This window comes from Pecten maximus, chromosome 15 (assembly GCF_902652985.1).
Source record: "Pecten maximus chromosome 15, xPecMax1.1, whole genome shotgun sequence".
NCBI lineage: Eukaryota > Metazoa > Mollusca > Bivalvia > Pectinida > Pectinidae > Pecten > Pecten maximus.
In genome coordinates this window covers 31,478,295-31,497,304 of record NC_047029.1, presented here as the reverse complement: position 1 = coordinate 31,497,304, position 19,010 = coordinate 31,478,295, and the positions used below count along the sequence as shown (strand labels likewise).

Sequence of the window (19,010 nt, the reverse complement as noted above, 5' to 3'; positions counted from 1 at the left end):
AGTTTAATATTTGTCAAAAACTAAAAAAATTGAACAAAGTTTTTTTTGAGATGAAGATAAAAAATTGAAAAAGAACAGAATACCTTATATCTAGAAGTCAAAATTCATTAATCAGAAAAAAAATTTGAAGGGTCCCATGGCAAAATCGAGATGCCAAAATTCATAAATTAGATTCCAAGTGTCAAACATGACCGAATTCTACTGCAGAGCGAAGTGTGACAATTTGGCAATGATGATTAGTGTGGAATCCGAACACAGACAATATCAATATCACAAGCCTGCGAGATGCTGCATAGCCCAAGTTCAGATGAAACAGACCACCGCAAGGCTGATAAACACCGATGTATCGGGCCTGCAATGATCAACTGTCTTCTGGGAGTAGCAGGAATCAATTTGACAATAGCAGCATCTATATTAGTCTGAACCAACGTTCACCAGTGGCGATATGTCAGTTTTATCTTTGTTTTCATGAAATGAAATCTTTACAACAATAAATGTCAGTCGTATATTTGATAAAGTAGAGATATACATTAACATGACTCTATATAAAACTGAAACACAGAATTTTACAGCACAAATCCATATGTTATTTGTATCATGATCTTTTATCTGTATCATTTTTCAACAGTCTGAGACTTGTCAACAAGAAATTCACTGGTTTTATGAAAACATTTCCAAAAGAATCAAACTGCATGTTCAATGCTTGATTTCAACTAACGTACATCATATTGCAATTTTTTGTTGACTTACATAATTTTATACAATGTGGTTTTTTTCTTCAAATTATAGTGAGTAAAGAAAGACATAAGATAGCCTATAGATGGGCATGCATTCTGAATGCCATCCATGAAGTTCGTGCGTATTTAATCCAATAGGTTACTGTAAAATTCAATAATTATGTAAGAAATAAAAAACAATTACAAAAACACAAGTTCATTCATCAATTTAGACTGAAAATGCAAAATAATGAGCAAGAAAATCTTACAAAAAATACATGCAAGTTCAACACGATCTATCAAACACAAAAATGAAATACATTTTAAAACACATTTTTAAATATACAAACAGTAACATTTTAGATGCCTCCGATTGAGCGATTAAGTGAAAATATAATGTTTGAATAAAGAGTTACTATATATTTCATAGACTGGCCACCAGCCCCTTAGTATATGTATTTTGTTAAGAACTGCTTCATTAAATTTTAATACTAGATTATCTCCCCTAGTTTAAAACTAGAATCAGACATATCCTAGGGACCAGTGTCCTAGGCTCGGTTATAACCGGAACAAGGACGTTAAGCCCCATCAATCAATCAATCAAATCCTAGGGACCAACATCATAAAGGTCAATTTTATTTATAATTTTAATATTCTAGAGACAGGAGGCCAGTCTATAATTTTAATATTCTAGAGACAGGAGGCCAGTCTATAATTTTAATATTCTACAGACAGGAGGCCAGTCTATAATTTTAATATTCTACAGACAGGAGGCCAGTCTATAATTTTATTTTACTACCATAAATTAAACCATAATGACACCAACTTGGTAACTAATCACGAACCTAGAGTATCAGTGTCAGCAAAGTTCACTTCCTGTGAAATGTCTTGTTACCAACATGTGCCCATCATTAACTAATGTGATGCTTATAGTAAGTGTCAACAAAGCTCACTTTTTGTGAAATGTCTTTTTACCAACATGTGCCCATCATTAACTAATGTGATGCTTATAGTGTCAACAAAGCTCACTTTCTGTGAAATGTCTTTTTACCAACATGTGCCCATCATTAACTAATGTGATGCTTATAGTGTCAACAAAGCTCACTTTTTGTGAAATGTCTTTTTACAAAAAGCCTAAAATGATGAGCAATTATATCTAATTAATTGACAGACATTTTAAAGGAGATGAACATCTTCCTAGATACAGAGGATAAAAAAGTGAGATTGTACAGTCTAAAAAATCAGGAGAGAATTTCATCAGGAAACCATCATACATTACAAAATGAATCTTTGAAGATCGTGCAAATTCAACAAAATCCCAGAATGTGCCTTAAATGATTAAGAAATGATGACTTCAATTGCACCATTTACCTTCATCCTGGTTTGCTACAAGTATCAACAAAGTCACATTCTCAACATACTCATGCTGTTCATTAGAGATTCTGATGTTACTACCGTATCCATCCTACAATAAGCCCATGGGTCATTGTTATAAACCTTTGACTCAGAAGTCAGGAGTCAATCTACAATAAGCTCATGGGTCACTGTAATACAGCTTTGACTCAGAGATAAGAGTCGATCTACAATAAGCCAATGCGTCATTGTTATAAACCTTTGACTCACAAGTCAGGGTCAAACTACAATAAGCCAACGAGTCAATGATATACCCATTTAAGACTCAGAAGTCGGGGTCGATGAGGCTGCAGTTTTTGGTAATTTTACTGGAAAGCAATATATATGTATATGATTGGTTTACTACAAAGCATGGTACTTATTGTTGGATAAATATTTACTACCAGACATAGGGCTCATTGTAGGGGCTTATAGCTAGATAAATATGTCAATATAACCAGCAAACAAGGATCTACACTCAGTACTGCAAAGCTCACAGTATTATTTTATTTTACTAATTTTTACAGTGTTTAAGCATTTTGTAAATAAGCAAAATCAACACTGTATTTTGTAAAACTGAATTGAAAGAACAACTTCACAACAATTAAGTACAAATACAGATAATTGGTTTTATATGTTTCGCCTCATGACCTGCAGGTTTTGGGATTATGAATGAATTTAGAGTTAAATTGAACAATTTTAAGTTTATGTTCCATGTCAAAACATAATTTGTAAGGAGGCATTTTGTTGTAATATATAGTCACTGATAAATTCATTAACATCACTAGAAAATGTCTGTAAGTCCCAAATGCCCACGTTGCCACCTGACACCCCACACCACAGTTTGGTGAGGATCACATCAACAGTTCCTGAATAGCTAGTTACATTACATAAGGATGTGACGGGACACAACAGGACGGGATGGACACAAGTAATACTATCTGACCCCCATTATATATAATTCATTTGTTTCAATTTTCTTATGTCAAAAATGAAGTCAAAACAATGAGTCATTGACATTTTAACTAACAATTACACTGGGAAAATGATCATTTAATTTGAATGTATTTTTTATAGAATTCACAGTTCTGTACTAACAATTTCTGATTTCATCAATGAATTATCACAAAATTCAATACCTGTATGATGTCAATATAACACCATCCGTACCAAATGACCGGCCTAATTCATGTTTATAAAGAACCAAAATTACATAAATGAGAAACACATTTTATCTAAATGTTAAAAAACATAAAATCTTATGATTCACGAGAAAATAGCCTGCATCCTGGTACATTTTTTGTGAGACATTTATTCCTAACAGAGCTGGTTCTTTATGATATCATCCTCAAGGACATTTAGCACACATGTTTATCATTCTATAATGAGTTTATCATTTCTCAGCTAAGTGAAATCCCTCCTTTAGTGAAATAATCCCTGTCAAAACTTCCGTTTTCTTTTTCATGAAATAATTTATCTTCATGAATCAAATAGAAACACCTGGCAGCCCTAAATTATTAAAGCTTGAACTATTGTAAAAAAAAATATCATGGTTTTTCGATTTCTTTACCATAATATTATACAGCACAGTATATTATCTCAACAAAACCTCATTTGCAGGTACAATGATGAAGTACTGATCTGATAGGAAAAATTCATTATGTTCTGTAAATCATTACAGCTTTAGCTAATTATAAAACATTATTAGTTTTCTAGATATATCTCACAAACTAATCGTACATATTTTTAGCATTTCATTATTGAACTGTCAATATCATAATTTCTATAATCACAATTTTCACATGCCTTTTCACTATAAATAAAACACATTAAGCCAAGTTGTTCACATGCTTGATTTACATCAGGGCAACACACCATAAGATACAAACATTCTGCAGAGTTTATAGTGCTTTTATATTCAGCTGAAGAACCGATTCTGCATTCACAAATCGAACAAATACTGTGTGTTTACAGCTTCGTGAATGTCATTTCCGTGTTCTGAGCATACATCTCTTCCACCACTTTCGATAGCTTCCTTTTAACTTTTAGCAAACAACATATACACAACAATCAAATATTGTATCATTTCTGGTTCTGTAGCCAGGACAACCACTTTAGACAGCCATCCTTCATGGGCTCGATTTAAACTTCAACTAGAAGGTGTAATTTACCACAAAGCCTAGATCTAGATCTAATGGTCATCATCATTAGAGCATTATAAATGAATGACTTCCTCTGATGGCATTTTTTTTAAACCCATGACTAAGTTAGTATTAGAATTTGCTGGATTTTGTTTGTTGGTCTTCGTTTTTTGTAATTGTAACCAAAAAAATCTTTTATTACGAAATACATTACAAGACATTATCAAACAAGAAATATCTATAAAAATGATAAACGGCATAGTTTTAATGCTGGTGATTATAATGTAAAACTGCTGGTGAAATAAAGTAACAAAATTATATCAGTTTGTACCATTTTTGGTGATAATAAGACTGCATTTGAATCAGGAATATAATTTAATTAATGTGTCAATTGAATATAGATAATCCACTTATTCAGCTTGCATTCAATCTTAACTTTGTTTCGCTTTTAACTGCATATCTGCATTTTGCATTTACCGCTAAATTGACCAATCACATACTTCATCTTGACCAGTAACACCACCTGTCGCGTCATATCCGGGGCCAAAAGAATATTATACAGCTATGCCGAAAAACCTTGTAGAATTCCAAGAAAATTTAATTTTATGAGATGAAATCCCTGCTACATGTACCATCGAATGTGGTCATGAACTAATGGGAACACAGTTCATTCAAAACAATATTTATTACCAATAAGAAGGACACACCATTAATTATTCAGTGTGATGTGAATGTCCTTGAATTACCTAAATTTCCAAAGTCAAACCTGACTACCCACTCCTGCGGGTTTCATTAATTTATAATCATCTCACCACAATGAATATTTCCCTATTAACAGACCATTCTTGGAAGCTCTGGTTTGGACACACTGGGCACCAGCTCCAACAAGGTCGGCCAGTACCACCAGGGAGCAATACATTTATTGAAACATTAAATAGTCTGTGAATGACATGTCTCCTTCCGAGTAGACATCTTGAATTCATTTAATTGCTGAATGAAGAATTATATAACAAATAAATCCTGGCTAAAGACAATAAGGATTGGTCCCTTTCTCCCAGATTGAATTTGGTCAATCCATTTTATTGTCCAACAAATTATGGGGTTGATTAATTTCCCTGATTGCCTATAAATCAAGGCTTCCACAGTACTTGTGATACTGGTATCTGCCCGGGCATTGGTGAGATATCGCATGTGACACAATAACTTAAGACAAATTATTCTGTCTGCATTAATTGTATAGCCACGTTTAAACTGCCAGGTGCATTCTGGGATACTACTGGGTAAGTAGCCTTAACTAGCACAGCCTATCTGTCCAGACACCAACAGTCCAAATATATTTTTTCCAAAAGTATAAAAAAAAAATCTACTTGTATGCAATATTAAGTCGTTAATTAAAGGCAATTACTTTGAGATGTTTATGCAGCATAAGATCATCTTTATACAATAAAGCAATGAAGAAACACAAATTAAAGTTACATTAAATATCATTACATTTACAGAAATGCATTTCAAAACTTGTTCAATAAGATATCTGGAAAGAAGAATGAATATGCAATTAAATGCTCAGACTTTTTCGATGGGTTTTTAATAATACCACATAGATGAAAATTACGAAAGTATCATACCTGTGATACAATTTGTTGGTTTTCTTCTAGAAAATGTCGTACTTGAACACCGGAGGACAACAGGACTCTGTAAATGAAATAAAAATATGAAGAAAATAAACGCATATAACATCTAAACAGATGCTATAAACAATGAAATAACATTCCTAGTGTTTTTTATCTTAACTGTTATTATTCTATAGACACAGATGGGCTTTATCACCAGGCATCAGCTTAATGTTGGATATGTATTCTGTAAAATCTTAACTTTGTCCCAGAAATATACATAGGTCTTATCATAATTACAGATCTTCAGAATTTTAAGATTTTTTGGAATTGAAAAAATTGTAATTAATGCCTTTCTTATATGACCTAATAAGTGCTCAACGTTAACAGGGGTGTGCTTATAATAAAACCTGCATAGAGACAAATATCTGTGCAGAAATGTGGAATTTTGTTTTCACTTACATACCATTATGAAGTGAAAACAATCTAGAGTATTTGGATAAAGACTAAAGATTATATCAACATAACAGTGATGTGAGGACGTTTCATATGTTTCAGTGGGGCAGGTGTGCTTATTAGAGGATCTGGTATTATAAACAACATCAACACTTTATATCATACCACTAGAAAAGTGGGGTTTATTCATAAGAACATTTTCAAAAGTCCTTTACGTAATATTTGGATGAAGTAGAAAAACCAAAAGGAAAAAAAATGACAGAAAAAACAGAAATCGTTACTGAAGATATTACAAAAAGGACTAAAAGACCAAGAAATATTAACTGGAGGATACATAAAGGATGAAAAGTCAATGGATAATAGCAACATCATCATCATTTGACAATAGCGGAAACATCAATGATGTGTACGCATGGTGTCCTATATCCCTGATGGTTAGAACTGTAATGAAGTAGCTATCTGAACTCATTAATCTGAGTTATCTCCCCTGATTACTCCTGAATTATCTCCCCTCATTACTCCTGAATTATCTCCCCTCATTACTCCTGAATTATCTCCCCTCATTACTCCTGAATTATCTCCCCTGATTACTCCTGAATTATCTCCCCTCATTACTCCTGAATTATCTCCCCTCATTACTCCTGAATTATCTCCCCTCATTACTCCTGAATTATCTCCCCTCATTACTGTGTCCTGATTTACATGATGTTTAACAAACACAGTATATTTGGTGGAACATACAACTTACTCGTTTCTCTCCAGTCGTATCTTTTGTAGTTTGCCCTTGATCATCAGCTCGTAGGTCACATGTTTGTAATGTTCGTAGGTTCCCTGTGGAGTTAAAACATAACTTACTAACATCATCAGAATTTACATTGTATGTAACATGTCAATATAGCCGTAACAATGACCATCTCAAGTACTTTTAATAAACGTCATGAATAAATAAATTAAAATTAAAAAAAAAACCTTATGCTAGTAAGCTAGGGTAACAATAGGAGTTTAAAGTCACTTAAAAACAGGAAAGAGGCAAGGAACACAAGTTATGTATGACAATTCCAAGTCACTTAAAAACAGGAAAGAGGCAAGGAACACAAGTTATATATGACAATTCAAAGTCACTTAAAAACAGGAAAGAGGCAAGGTACACAAGTTATGTATGACAATTCAAAGTCACTTAAAAACAGGAAAGAGGCAAGGAACACAAGTTATGTATGACAATTCCAAGTCACTTAAAAACAGGAAAGAGGCAAGGAACACAAGTTATGTATGACAATTCCAAGTCACTTAAAAACAGGAAAGAGGCAAGGAACACAAGTTATGTATGACAATTCCAAGATTTTTTTTTCAAAATTGGTATAAAAATTCATTAAAATGCTAATGACAATACAAACGATAGGGTACTTTTTACTAGTGGGGTGACACCTGAAGGATGTTACAGAAAGAATGAAGCATAGAGAGGGGCGATAACTCTGTTTCAGCAGTTTTCATTAAATTGAGAAGACTATGAGTTGTTGGTCCGCGGAGGCCGAGTGGTTAAGGTTAAAATGCTAATGACAATATTAATACAAACCAAAGGGTTCTTTTTATTCAACAAATTTTACACACCTGGTACTTATGAATTTTTCAAATTTGAATGAGAGAGAAAGGGTGCATGCATAAGTGAGGCAATATTCAATTCCAATTCTGGATCAATGGCTTCAATCACATGTTGATCAGATAGCATCTAATGTTCACAGAAAACACATTCCTTCATTTCAATCATCATGCCCTTAAGCTGTTTTCTAATAACTGTTCACTTTCATTTACAATGTTACAGCCAAAAACACCAACAAAATGTGATGTTCCAAGATTGAAACCATTATCAAACAAATGTGTTTTGAAATCATTGTGTAAATTATAGTAATTATTTTGAGAGCTCAATCTATTCTGTTTACAAAATTCATTACATTTGATTAAAAACATTGAAATATGACAGATCCCTACAATAGTGTGGCTCGCGATCGGGGTACAGTACATATCAATTCAATCACGAGATAATTAGAAGCAATGTGCAATGATGAGAACCGTGTTCTTAAATCTGATCACATATCGGTAATTACAAAACATATCATGTAAAATTAAAATCACATAATTTTATAAATCTCAGTGTGATGTATAATATTTAGGGCAGTTTACCATATTTATCTCAAAACTTTTACTCGTCCCTAAACTTTTACTCAAAGTAGTGGGAGGGCTTATTCTAGGGGAAATCATGCAGCTTAGGTTAAATAAGTCTAAAATAACACTATAGTTATACTTCTACAGGAATTTTTTTTAAAAAGAGTTGATAATTAGCAAGAAACATATACTGGATAAGTCTGAAATCATATCTCTACCACAATACGCTGTGTTATTCCACAGCCATTGTATAAATGTGCCGACTGTTGGATAATATAATATATGTTATATTCCACTAGTGGAATGTCGACCTTCCAGTCTTTTGATTGGTCAAGAATTCGAACTTTGACCCGAGCTGCAATTGTTATTGATGTCATCAATAATCAAATGACATCATGATCACAACACCATGTCCGGGCTTTCAGCTTGAACACCTTATTTGCATAAGCGAAATTAGACTTGGCCATGTTCCCCATTGATTCAAGCTGATATATCATTGTGATAGAAACAGGTCACGAGACTCGTGATTGTTGGATATGGAATTTATTTCCAAACTCGTAAGTTATTTTTTAAAAGTTACCAAGATGTCTTTTGTAACTTTAAAAAAATAACTTCCTCGAATGAAACAAATTCTCTATCCATCAACCGCTCGTTATGTAACCTCTAGCTATATATCTTTAACTAAAAATGATCATGCTTATGCATTGTACTGTAGCATAAACAAAATCTTTTACCAATACTAGGTTATTATTTTTAGCATTTTCATGAAAGGCCAGGCTTATTTATTACCAGGTGGCAATGGGCTTGTTGGATAAATAGAGCAATTATTGTAAATTGCATTTTCTAACAAATTAATTGATAATACATCGACATCAAAGATGTACACCAGTGCACATGAAACAGATTCTGACTGGCCAATCATACCACCAATTCCTTTTTGTGGTAAACATGTGCACTTTCACAACATGCTGAAATGCGGTTTTATTCATTATGCTATAGATTTTCCACCAAGTTTCCTGCCTGTAAGTAAGTAATGTTGATACATATTTAAGTAAGGAATTTCCCCATTGAACACTCTTTCTCATCGATACCTTCCCTTACAACATATAACACATTTAAACCAATTTGGCGGTCCGGTTCTGCACACTCTACCAGTTGTCTGCACACCCAGCGAAAGTCGTGCACACTTATTGCATTACTGTCTATTTTTTGTTTATTCTGTGTGTCACGTACTACAAGCTCCAGGGGTGTTTGACTAAGTTACCTAATATTTACACTATGCAACTGATGCTAGACTCCCTTGAGACTAGTCAAGCACTTTACCCCTACCAATCATGGTATTGGTATGTAACAGATATTAAAATCATATTTACATTTATTTCTCTATCCTCGCTAGGGATCGAACCCACGATCCCTGGCTAATACTACATTCAACCCTAGCTGAGTTGGTAGGAAGCAATTAGTATCTTACCAGAGTGACTTAATAGGCCCTCCAGGTAAAATCAAAATCCTCATTAAGTAGCTATAGAGGGCCAGAAAAAAAACCATCATGAAGTTTTATGAAAGTCGGAGTATTGTTGGTACTATATAAGTTCCTACATGGGCCCAATCGTAAATAAGTCGCTATTTTGACATGGACAATGACAACTGATAAGAACAAGAGCTGTTGGAGAACAGCATAGCTCGTCTCGCAAATGTTTGTCAATAAATAATTAAAATATATTAATTGGAATGGTTTCGCAAATTGCATTAATAATATTCATATTGTTTACTTGATCAGATTATGTTTTGTGAATTCATGCATTTGGGAGACAAGCTATGCTGTTGTAGATTAAATGAAGATATTAAACACAAATGTAATTGCTTTTGGACATATTTCTTCAATTTTTTGACAACATATCTTAATCAGAGTTGTCTCTCTTGAAAAATGTGACCAGTATAAATTGTCTATTGTGACGTTTTCATATTGTTTTATATTCAGTTTCACCCCAAGAAAGGATAGTGTAACTCCATAGGGACTCTTTTACCAAATATCAGCACCCTAGTACAATCATAAAGTAATGTGTTAAAAAGCTTTCAACATTTGCATGAAAATTTCAAAAAAATATTTCAGTTTAACTGATCAGGAAAGGGATAGTTTAACCCCCACAGGGAACCTAATACCATGTATAACTATGCCTTTCAACACTCACAATATAAAGTTAACACAAAGTCCAAAGATTTAAAAACAAAAACAAAAAAACACAGATTTAAAAAAAAAAAATCCAATTTTTACTCCAGGAAGGGATTGTCTTACTCCATAGGGACTCTATTGCCAAATATAAGCACCCTTGTACAATTATATAGTGATGCATTAAAACCTCTTAACAATTGCACCAAAAACTTAACTCAGAAATATAACTCAGAAATATTCTAAGTCCAAAAATTTGAAAAATTCTGGTTATTTCCCAAAAAAATCTTTTAGTTTAACTCCGGCAGGGGATAATTTAACCCAAGAGGGAGTTTATTACCAACTATCAGCACCCTATACAATTATAAAGTGATGTATTAATACCTTTCAACACTTGCACCAAAAACTTAACGCAGAAATATTCTAAGTCCAAAAATTTGAAAATTCTGGGTGTTTTTTTTTTTAATCTTTTAATTTAACTCTGGCAGGGGATAGTCTAACCCCAGAGGGACTCTATTGCCAATTATCAGCACCCTAGTACAATTATAAAGTGATGTATTAATACCTCTTAACAATTGCACCAAAAACTTAACGCAGAAATATTCTAAGTCCAAAAATTTGAAAATTCTGGTTTTTTCCCAAAAAAATCTTTTAGTTTAACTCTGGCAGGGGATAGTCTAACCCAAGAGGGACTCTATTGCCAATTATCAGCACCCTAGTACAATTATAAAGTGATGTATTAATACCTTTCATCACTCGCACCAAAAACTTAACGCACAAATATTCTAAGTCCAAAAATTTGAAAAATTCTGGTTATTTCCCAAAAAAATCTTCTAGTTTAACTCTGGCAGGGGATAGTCTAACCCCAGAGGGACTCTATTGCCAATTATCAGCACCCTAGTACAATTATAAAGTGATGTATTAATCTTTTCAACACTCGCACCAAAAACTTAACGCAGAAATATTCTAAGTCCAAAAATTTGAAAATTCTGGTTTTTTCCCAAAAAAATCTTTTAGTTTAACTCTGGCAGGGGATAGTCTAACCCCAGAGGGACTCTATTGCCAATTATCAGCACCCTAGTACAATTATAAAGTGATGTATTAATACTTTTCAACACTCGCACCAAAAACTTAACGCAGAAATATTCTAAGTCCAAAAATTTGAAAATTCTGGTTTTTTCCCAAAAAAATCTTTTAGTTTAACTCTGGCAGGGGATAGTCTAACCCCAGAGGGACTCTATTGCCAATTATCAGCACCCTAGTACAATTATAAAGTGATGTATTAATACCTTTCAACACTCGCACCAAAAACTTAACGCAAAAATTTTCTAAGTCCAAAAATTTTCAAAAATCTGTTTTTTTTCCAAAAAATCTTTTAGTTTAACTCCGGCAGGGGATAGTTTGACCCCCACAGGGACCATATTACCATAAATTACTATGCCTTTCAACACTTGCACCAAAAATTTAACATTTGGAAAACCAACGCCGACGCCGACGCCGACACCGACGCCGACGCCGGAGTGACAACATAAGCTCTCGATCACTCTTCTTCGAAGAGACGAGCTAAAAACAAAACGTAATATGAGTTCATTTTCTGTGGTTTTTAAAGTTAGAGTATATATGTGCATCTATGCTACTGATATTCAAAAACATTGGCAGCTACTCCTATTGCTGTGAGTTTTATCTCGATTTTATTTGACGTCGGTAATGCATGACCTCAAATAATTATCACTTTCTTGACTTTCTGTGACCTTGATAACTTTTAATGACCTTGAGCAGATTTGCCCTTTTTTGGACCTATAGTACAATTACATATGACCTTTTCTAAACCTGCAGCATGAGCACTTATAACTATGCCCTTTTGATAGTGATCTTAGTTATATAATTAAGCTACATGTATACATATTTGCTGCAAAGTGTTATTATATGACCTTGACCTTTGGCTGATGAATGCATCCTTGCCATAATCTACTTTAACCTTTTTGTTTATGATCCTGTTTAACCTTACACAAATCAGACAAAAAAGGTGTTGAACTCTGCTTACCTATTATTGTTACTCAATGTACGATTAAACAAATAATGCATTGGCCAGGCCTCGTTGCAGTACAGTTCATTACAAACATAAAATCGACCAATCGGAAGTGTGCACCCTCTAGAGACGGACTGCACAAAGGTTGGTTTCCTGAAGCTAATTAGCAGCTCCAGTAAAGATCAAAAATAAAAATGAAACTGTTTTATGATTTGAATTATAGGTTACATGTTTAGACAGGATAGGCTCATGCACATGGAGCAGTACATGGAATCAATATCAGGCGACAAAAAGCCACACAGTAATCATAAAGGGTGTACAAATCATACAGACGTAAGGTAAGGAGCTGAAATACTAGTTAAAACTGAGTGGGTGTGACGCTATAAACAGATTCGCTCGCTCTTTACAAACCGTTATGTTTAGAATTTATGTTTTATTTTCCAAACACAAATAATTGTGTCTTTGGTTCTTGGAAGGTTGCTGGTTTTGTATTCATCTGATTGATGCAATTGAATTACGAAATCAACTACAGAATTGTTTTCTCTCAATTCAAGAAAAGTTAATACACTAGTGTTCGTGAAAGCAAAAACCTTTCTTTGCGTTTTTATACATTTTTACTGATTTACATTTATTTTGAGTTATTTTCAAATTGAAATGTACCTTACTCTGTCAATTTGGTAAAGGATTTCTTTAAATATTTTCCATACTTGGTCTTAACTTACAAACTAAAAGAAAATGTTGTTTTATCAATCTTAGCTAGACATTCTGTGCGTTCATTTACCGGGTTCATACCTGAGTTGCACCGGTACAAATCTGATGTACTCATATGTGCTGTATAAGCAGAACTGAACCAGTTCTCATCCATTGTTTTTTTCAAATGTACCATTAGGATCCAAGTTGGCAGAACTTTGATTTTGCATTTGTCATGCAAAAGTACTCTTTGATAAAAACGAGACAGCGACTCTCCTTTTGCAATATTTTAATGATATAAATTAATGTTTGATGGAACTTTTCAAATATAAATTTCATATCTGTTATGTTGTAAAACGGATAATGTTTGGTTTATATGGTTGAAGCGGGCGACGGTTGTAATCTTGAGAACTCACTTAAGGTTCCGATTAAATGATATATATATCGTACCTATTTGGTACAACTGGTATGTCTTTTATCCAGGGCCCTTCTACCACAATATGTACCTTACAATAGGCCCAGGAGGTCAACAAAATCAACTCAAAGTAGGGGATCATGACAATCATCGCAGGACAATGAAATAACAAATCAAATCATTCTGATTAATTTCAACAAACGTGGGTGGGCTTAATATCAGGCATGGGTCTAGATCTATTGGTGGATAAATACATTAGATGTATACTTACATGGTGCTTGATTTGGTGTTCCTTGGTGGATATTCCGATGGCCTTGTTACGTTTGACGATACGTTTGGGAAATATAATTTCGTAGGGCCGTGGAACGTTCTCTAAAAGGTGACGGTTGTACTGTGTCTGAAGGAGGGTGGCCATGTCATGTTTGTCTACAAAAGGAAGAAAAAACAAAATGTTAAAGAATTTTTTCAATGGCCCGATATATATTGTCGTAAAGAAAAACTTAAAAAACGATGAATCTCGGGATCTACATTTCCTTATAGCTTCCTCATGCATACATTATTTCATTATAACAAGAACTCCGAGGAATCCTAATGTCTTGCTGCCCCTTTATACTTGAACTACAATGTCCCTGTATTCAGACTCTCGAAAATAAGCTTAAGGCCGTCTCTGTATTCAGACTCTCGAAAATTAAGAGGCTGTCGCGCTCTAAAATGAGGCTGTCCCTTTATTCAGACTTTCGAAAATGAGGCTGTCCCTCACAGTATTCAGACTCTCGAAAATGAGGCTGTTTCTACAGATTTGACTCTAAAATGATGCTGTTTATGACTTAAGACTGTTTTGACTTAAAATGACACTGTCCTAAAACATGTATTTTGAAGACCTAAATTGTCTAATTTATTTAATTACTTTTCCATATAATAGAATAAAGATAAATATGGTGTTGTGTATCACTAAATCTGGATTTGAAAATGTCGGAAAATCATTAACTTATCACGCCATAACAGCTTCAAGGTTTTCTGATTTTTTGATTTTTTTTTCCACAAATAAGTAGGTGCTGATTATTTCTAGATCAACATGAAGGTATCAATACGCCTGTGGCGACTGTTGTTTGATTACTGAAAACACATGCATTCTTCTGTCTACATGAGCTGATAGATTGAGGCTAGAGTCACTGTAGATCATTCTGACATTTCTTGCTGTGATCACACTAACGGAATCATTAGTATCTATCACAGCTCCAGGCTCTAGTGTAACTCTGACACATTGGTCTGTGTGGCAGGATAATACAATCCATGGAGGTATCACTGGTATATGTCACTCAAGTATATCACTGGTAAATCGCCTGTATGTTACTGGTATGTCACTGGTATGTCACTGGTATGTCACCGGTATGTCACTGGTATGTCACTGGTATGTCACCGGTATGTCACCGGTATGTCACCGGTATGTCACCTGTATGTCACCGGTATGTCACCGGTATGTCACCTGTATGTCACCGGTATGTCACCGGTATGTCACTGGTATGTCACTGGTATGTCACCGGTATGTCACCGATATGTCACTGGTATGTCACTGGTATGTCACCGGACATACCGGTATGTCACTGGTATATCACTGGTATATCACCGGTATGTCACTGGTATGTCACCGTTATATATCACCGGTATGTCACCGGTATGTCACCGGTATACAGGTCACTGGTATATCACCGGTATGTCACTGGTATGTCACTGGGATATCAGTGGTTGTCCCTAATTCATATCCTATAACTTTATTACTGTAGTATATATTGTCCCTAATTCGTACGTGTCCTAGCTATCCCTTTTCTACAGTCAACACGCCTTAATTCATAAGGCAGAATGTCCCACACTTTTTTACGGTAATATATACGTATACCCACTTTTGATTTTTATAAACTAGAGTGTCCCACCACTTTCTAATGTAATATACCAGCCAGCCATAATTCAAAAGTTAGAGTGTCCCACAACTTTTCTACTGTGCTATACATTTGTATACCCAGGATGTAATCAAACCACACACCACCGGTACCACTAACCTGAGATAACATTAGCTGTCTGACACTCCATACATGCTATATAGCTAGCTACCCATGAGCTATAGTGAGTAGTGACAACCCATCCCTCCCCCTCTTCCCCAGGTGTTGGTAAATCAAAGGTTAGCACTTAATCATCCCCTTGTAAATCTAAAGTCTATAGATATTTGGAATTCAGGGTGTTCTTCTTTAATATGGAGGTGGTGATGAGGGGATAATTTTAAACTCAAATTTAGCTGATACACCTATAAATATGGTCATGTAGTCAAAATCTGATGAAAACTAATTAGAAGAAGTAGACAATGATGACAAAACCTAGAGGTGTAAATTCGCACAACTGCACATTTCCCATGTACTGTTACTTTCCGGTAGTATTGTAGTATTGCTATTCGGAGTGTCACTACAAATAGAAGCACTCAAGAAGCAAGCACCAAACACCTTCAAAGACAGATCTCCAGGGCACTGGAACTCTGCCAGGAGAGTTATTAGGCCTTCGCTTTGAATACAGGAAGAAGAAGTGTGTGGAGAGTTGGTAAAAAACCTCTTCTAAACCAGGAAAACAGGCGTTACCAATATACTCCAAATAAAACTTCTCCATCTGAGGTGACCCAGTTTTCTGTAAGAGTTTGCGGGAATCATGAATTTATTAACATCATATACCTCTGTTCTTGTATGATGAAGGTAAAGATTATGTTAAACCCATTTAAACCCATAATTACCTTAGATATATACCATATTTTATCAGAGATATAAATATAAGCTCTTATAGGCTTTATGTTATCTGTAACTGGTACGTATACATGTTAGACTGAATTAGTGTTGTTTTGGAACGGTCTGAATTTCATTCGTTTTATTTGGAAGAGTCAGAATTTCTAGTTATTTTCGAACAGTCAGAATTTCAGTTGTTTTAGAAGTCATAAATTCAGTTGTTTTGGAACAGTCAGAATTTCAGTTGTTCAGGAATGTTCTTAATTTCACTCCAGACTGCATCAGATCATGCAATTAAAACTTCTCTTTGACAGTCTTTTATTTTCTCAGATCATTTTGAAATTAATCTACCTTATTTCCAACCTCACAATATAGCCAAGTATTAATCTGTCCAGTTCAAATTATTTGTATACATGGATTATCTTTTACAATTTTCAGCTAGATTTTTGTTTTGTTTCGCATTGACCAATTTGCTACATTCTTACGATACGCAACAGTGATGGTTCTATAAACTGACTTTTTATCGTGATACCATTCAATTCAACAGAGCGTTGGATTATGAAAACCTGGGTTGATTAAATATATCTGATCACTTAAAATTTGACTTTGTTTTCTTTTCTTACAAAAAAAAAAAATCAAATAAGTTATATTATATATCAACTTGTTTTAATCATTTGTTGACCCAGATGGCCCCGCCTCCAATTATACCAAGATGCAAAATGAAGAACTCATCTGTAAGTTTTCTTGGGGTCACAACAATGTACTTATGAGCATTCCCGTATCTCTCAATATATATATGAGCATTTCCGTATCTCTCAATATATATATATAATCTCCTCAGTCTCAATATTGGCGCAAATTCCTGGCTTACAAGATATCTTTTACTAATCATGAATGAACTGTGAGAAATAATACCAGTTTCTCCCCAAGCCAAGGTGGTAGGAATTTAGCATCCAGTATCTTACCTGGGGTTACACAAATATTGAAGGTGGGCCTGGACTCCATATGAACTTATGCAGATTTTCACCGATATACAACAAAGTACAAAATATCTATATATAGTACGAGATCGAGAACTAAGATAATTTAATCAGAGCCAGGAACAGTTCTTCGATCCTCTAAAAAAAATGATCTAGTGTGATGGTTAACCAATTGATATATGAATTATAATGATTTTATCACCACCAGCATCGTTAAGAAGAAATCCAGCCTCCAAATTGAATCATTATCTCTGGTCTATTCAAGATGGACCCAGCCATCTTTACAGCTAATGAAAGTATGATCATAATACTAATAATATCTTAAGAAAAAAGTTAACCTTTATACAAAATAAAGAAAAAAATACATTTTCACATATCAATTTTAGCAAAATGATTCTGTCCAGGAAGGTATAACCGTTTCCAGGGGTTACAACGATGAGTTTAACTCCGAGTACCTATATACTGGTGCCATGGCGCATGATTACCAGGTAATTGATTTTAAATCACTGCCTTCGCTGGGGATCGAACCTGGGATCTCAGGATTACTGGTCTTAATTGCTCAACTGATCCAGCTAATGAGAAGATATCTCTCTAGCCAAGTGGCATTGCAGCTAGATATTTTATCAGGATTACAGCTAGTATTTTATCAGGATTACTGAGCTAGTATTTTATCAGGATTTCAGCTAGTATTTTATCAGGATTACAGCTAGTATTTTATCAGATTACAGCTAGTATTTTATCAGGATTACAGCAAGTATTTTACCAGGATTACAGCTAGTATTTTATCAGGATTACAGCTAGTATTTTATCAGGATTACAGCTAGTATTTTATCAGCATTACAGCTAGTATTTTATCAGCATTACAGCTAGTATTTTATCAGGATTACAGCTAGTATTTTATCAGGATTACAGCTAGTATTTTATCAGATTACAGCTAGTATTTTATCAGCATTACAGCTAGTATTTTATCAGGATTACAGCTAGTATTTTATCAGGATTACAGCTAGTATTTTATCAGCATTAGGGCTAGTATTTTATCAGCATTACAGCTAGTATTTTATCAGCATATTACAGCTAGTATTTTATCAGCATTACAGCTAGTATTTTATCAGCATTACAGCTAGTTTACAGCTAGTATTTTATCAGCATTACAGCTAGTATTTTATCAGCATTACAGCTAGTATTTTATCAGGATTACAGCTAGTATTTTATCAGGATTACAGCTAGTATTTTATCAGCATTACAGCTAGAATTTTATCAGGATTACAGCTAGTATTTTATCAGGATTACAGCTAGATTACAGTTGGTATTTTATCAGCATTACAGCTAGTATTTTATCAGCATTACAGCTAGTATTTGATCAGGATAACAAACAAAACAAATTGCCTTTGATCATACATACAATTAAAACATTGATTCAATTTCACCAAGAAATAATGCAGACAGTTAGGTATGTCATCATACACTGATGTGTTACCAAGGTAACATA

The 19,010-nt window shown here is 34.2% G+C and overlaps 1 protein-coding gene across 2 annotated transcripts in view; it reads right to left on the bottom strand.

Annotated features, from left to right (window-relative positions):
* Nucleotides 1-19,010, bottom strand: part of LOC117343443 (disintegrin and metalloproteinase domain-containing protein unc-71-like) — a 104,974-nt gene that overhangs the window by 53,068 nt on the left and 32,896 nt on the right. For both annotated transcript variants that reach the window (XM_033905791.1, XM_033905792.1), the window contains exons 2-4: nt 14,051-14,205; nt 7,064-7,146; nt 5,875-5,941 (exon numbers count right to left, since the gene is read on the bottom strand). In XM_033905791.1, coding sequence (XP_033761682.1) covers nt 5,875-5,941; nt 7,064-7,146; nt 14,051-14,205 — 305 coding nt within the window. The remainder of the gene's footprint in view (nt 1-5,874; nt 5,942-7,063; nt 7,147-14,050; nt 14,206-19,010) is intronic.